This window comes from Sinocyclocheilus anshuiensis, unplaced genomic scaffold (assembly GCF_001515605.1).
Source record: "Sinocyclocheilus anshuiensis isolate Anshui unplaced genomic scaffold, SAMN03320099.WGS_v1.1 scaffold1517, whole genome shotgun sequence".
Lineage (NCBI taxonomy): Eukaryota > Metazoa > Chordata > Actinopteri > Cypriniformes > Cyprinidae > Sinocyclocheilus > Sinocyclocheilus anshuiensis.
The window spans coordinates 339,558-341,219 of record NW_015540950.1 but is presented as its reverse complement, the minus strand read 5'-3'; the positions used below and the strand labels follow the sequence as shown (position 1 = coordinate 341,219).

Here is a 1,662-nt window from a genome sequence, read left to right as displayed (position 1 = left end):
GTGTGTGTGTGTGTGTGTGTGTGTGTGTGTGTGTGTGTGTGTGTGTGTGTGTGTGTGTAAAATTTATATACACATACACGTACACTTTTAATACGTTTTATAAATGAATTTGGTGTTTAATTAGAATATATTTTTATGTGTGTGTAAAATAGTTTTTAATGGAGCTGATGCACATCACTTAAACCTCTTTCTCTCACACAGATCAGAAAGGCGGTTACCAACAGAAGCAGAGCTACCAGAGAGGTAACCATCATTCACACAGCATGATAGAATGTGTCGATCCACACAGAGTCAGATTGTATTCTCGTGTGCTTCTCGCTAGTGTTGGCTAAATGCGGCTGCTGTGAAATGTTTTGTTGAAGTGCTTTGTGAAAGTGCATGTGTGCCTGAGTCTCTAAACACTTCTCACTATGCAGCTCCAGACCAGAGGGGAGGTTACCAGCAGAGGCAAGGTTACCAGCGAGGTGGTTATGAACATCATTCAGTCACTTCTTCATAAACTCACCTGTTCCCTCATTTCTGCAGCTCTCCATCTGCTCTCCAAAGGCCCTTTCACTTTCTCCTTCTTCCTTGACAAGCTCAAAGCAGCTTCAGTCTGTTGATATGAAGTCAGTGCCTCACGTGTGACTTGTGAAACTGAATGTCTGTGTCTTTCTGTTGTCTGTGGCTGCTGTAGATCACAAAGGTGGTTACCAGCAGAAGCAGAACTACCAGCGCGGAGGATACCGGACCCAGAACCAGAGCTCATACTGATCCCAGATCCAGACTGCAGATCTGCTGCCACACTCCTCTTCAGCAGATCATAACAGCTACGTTTGAGAGCTTGAGCTTACACTGTCGGTTCTGGAGTAGCAGTTTAGGATACGATATAGTGGGCTTGGAAGAAATATCAAGTTGTTTGTGTTACAATCTGGTGAATTAATAAAGATTATTCAGATAAAATTAAAGTAGAGTTTGCGTCAGTCATTTGTTTCCAGGTTTGAAACTCGTGTTACACATTTGCTCCACATGCACAGGTCTATTGCAAGAGTATTTCTGTGTTTCGGTTTCAGTGAAATTTCGATTAAAGTCTCTGAGCCAGTCAGCTGTGCTCGCGGCGATCCGAGCTCGATTCCCAATGCTTTACGGTCTGCTCTCTACTGTCCTATCCAATAAAGGCATAAATAAATAAATCTCTCCGGCAAAAAGGTGTGATGTCAGTTGTAGCGATTCATCAAGCACTTTGAATCCAAGCAGCTCTCTGTTGGTGAATACGGCAGCAGTTGTGGAATCGGGAATATTTGAATTCAAATTCCTTCTGAATTCACCCACAAAAATCTGCCAAATGATAAACGTGACTTCTATGAAAGCTTCATTCTGCCATGGAATAAAAAAAACAAAAAATGTTAACTGCTCACAATTCTGACTTTCTAATAAATGCAAGTTTATATCTTGAAATTGCACTTTTTTTTTCTCTCCTCTCGAGAGTTATAAACTTACAACTCTTGACTTTTTTTAATGAGTTTACATCTTTCAATTTTGACTTTTTCTCAGAATGGTGAAATGTAAACTCAGAGTTTCTATGATCAAAATGCAAAGGTAATTGGGACGTTTTATGCAACAGTTCTGTATTTTGACAAACTTGTATGCCGTCCTGGATTCAGTGAACCCTTTCATGCACTA

At 40.7% G+C, this 1,662-nt stretch overlaps 1 protein-coding gene across 2 annotated transcripts in view; it reads left to right on the top strand.

Moving 5' to 3' along the window:
- LOC107689927 (eukaryotic translation initiation factor 3 subunit C-like) overlaps nucleotides 1–947 on the top strand; it is a 33,261-nt gene extending 32,314 nt beyond the window's left edge. Inside the window, exons 21-23 of one of the 2 annotated variants that reach the window (XM_016488110.1) lie at nucleotides 202–243; nucleotides 417–464; nucleotides 677–947. In XM_016488110.1, coding sequence (XP_016343596.1) covers nucleotides 202–243; nucleotides 417–464; nucleotides 677–753 — 167 coding nt within the window. In that variant the 3' untranslated portion in view covers nucleotides 754–947. The remainder of the gene's footprint in view (nucleotides 1–201; nucleotides 244–416; nucleotides 465–676) is intronic. The other variant, XM_016488111.1, reaches the window with a different exon arrangement.
- The last annotated feature ends 715 nt before the right edge of the window (nucleotides 948–1,662 follow it).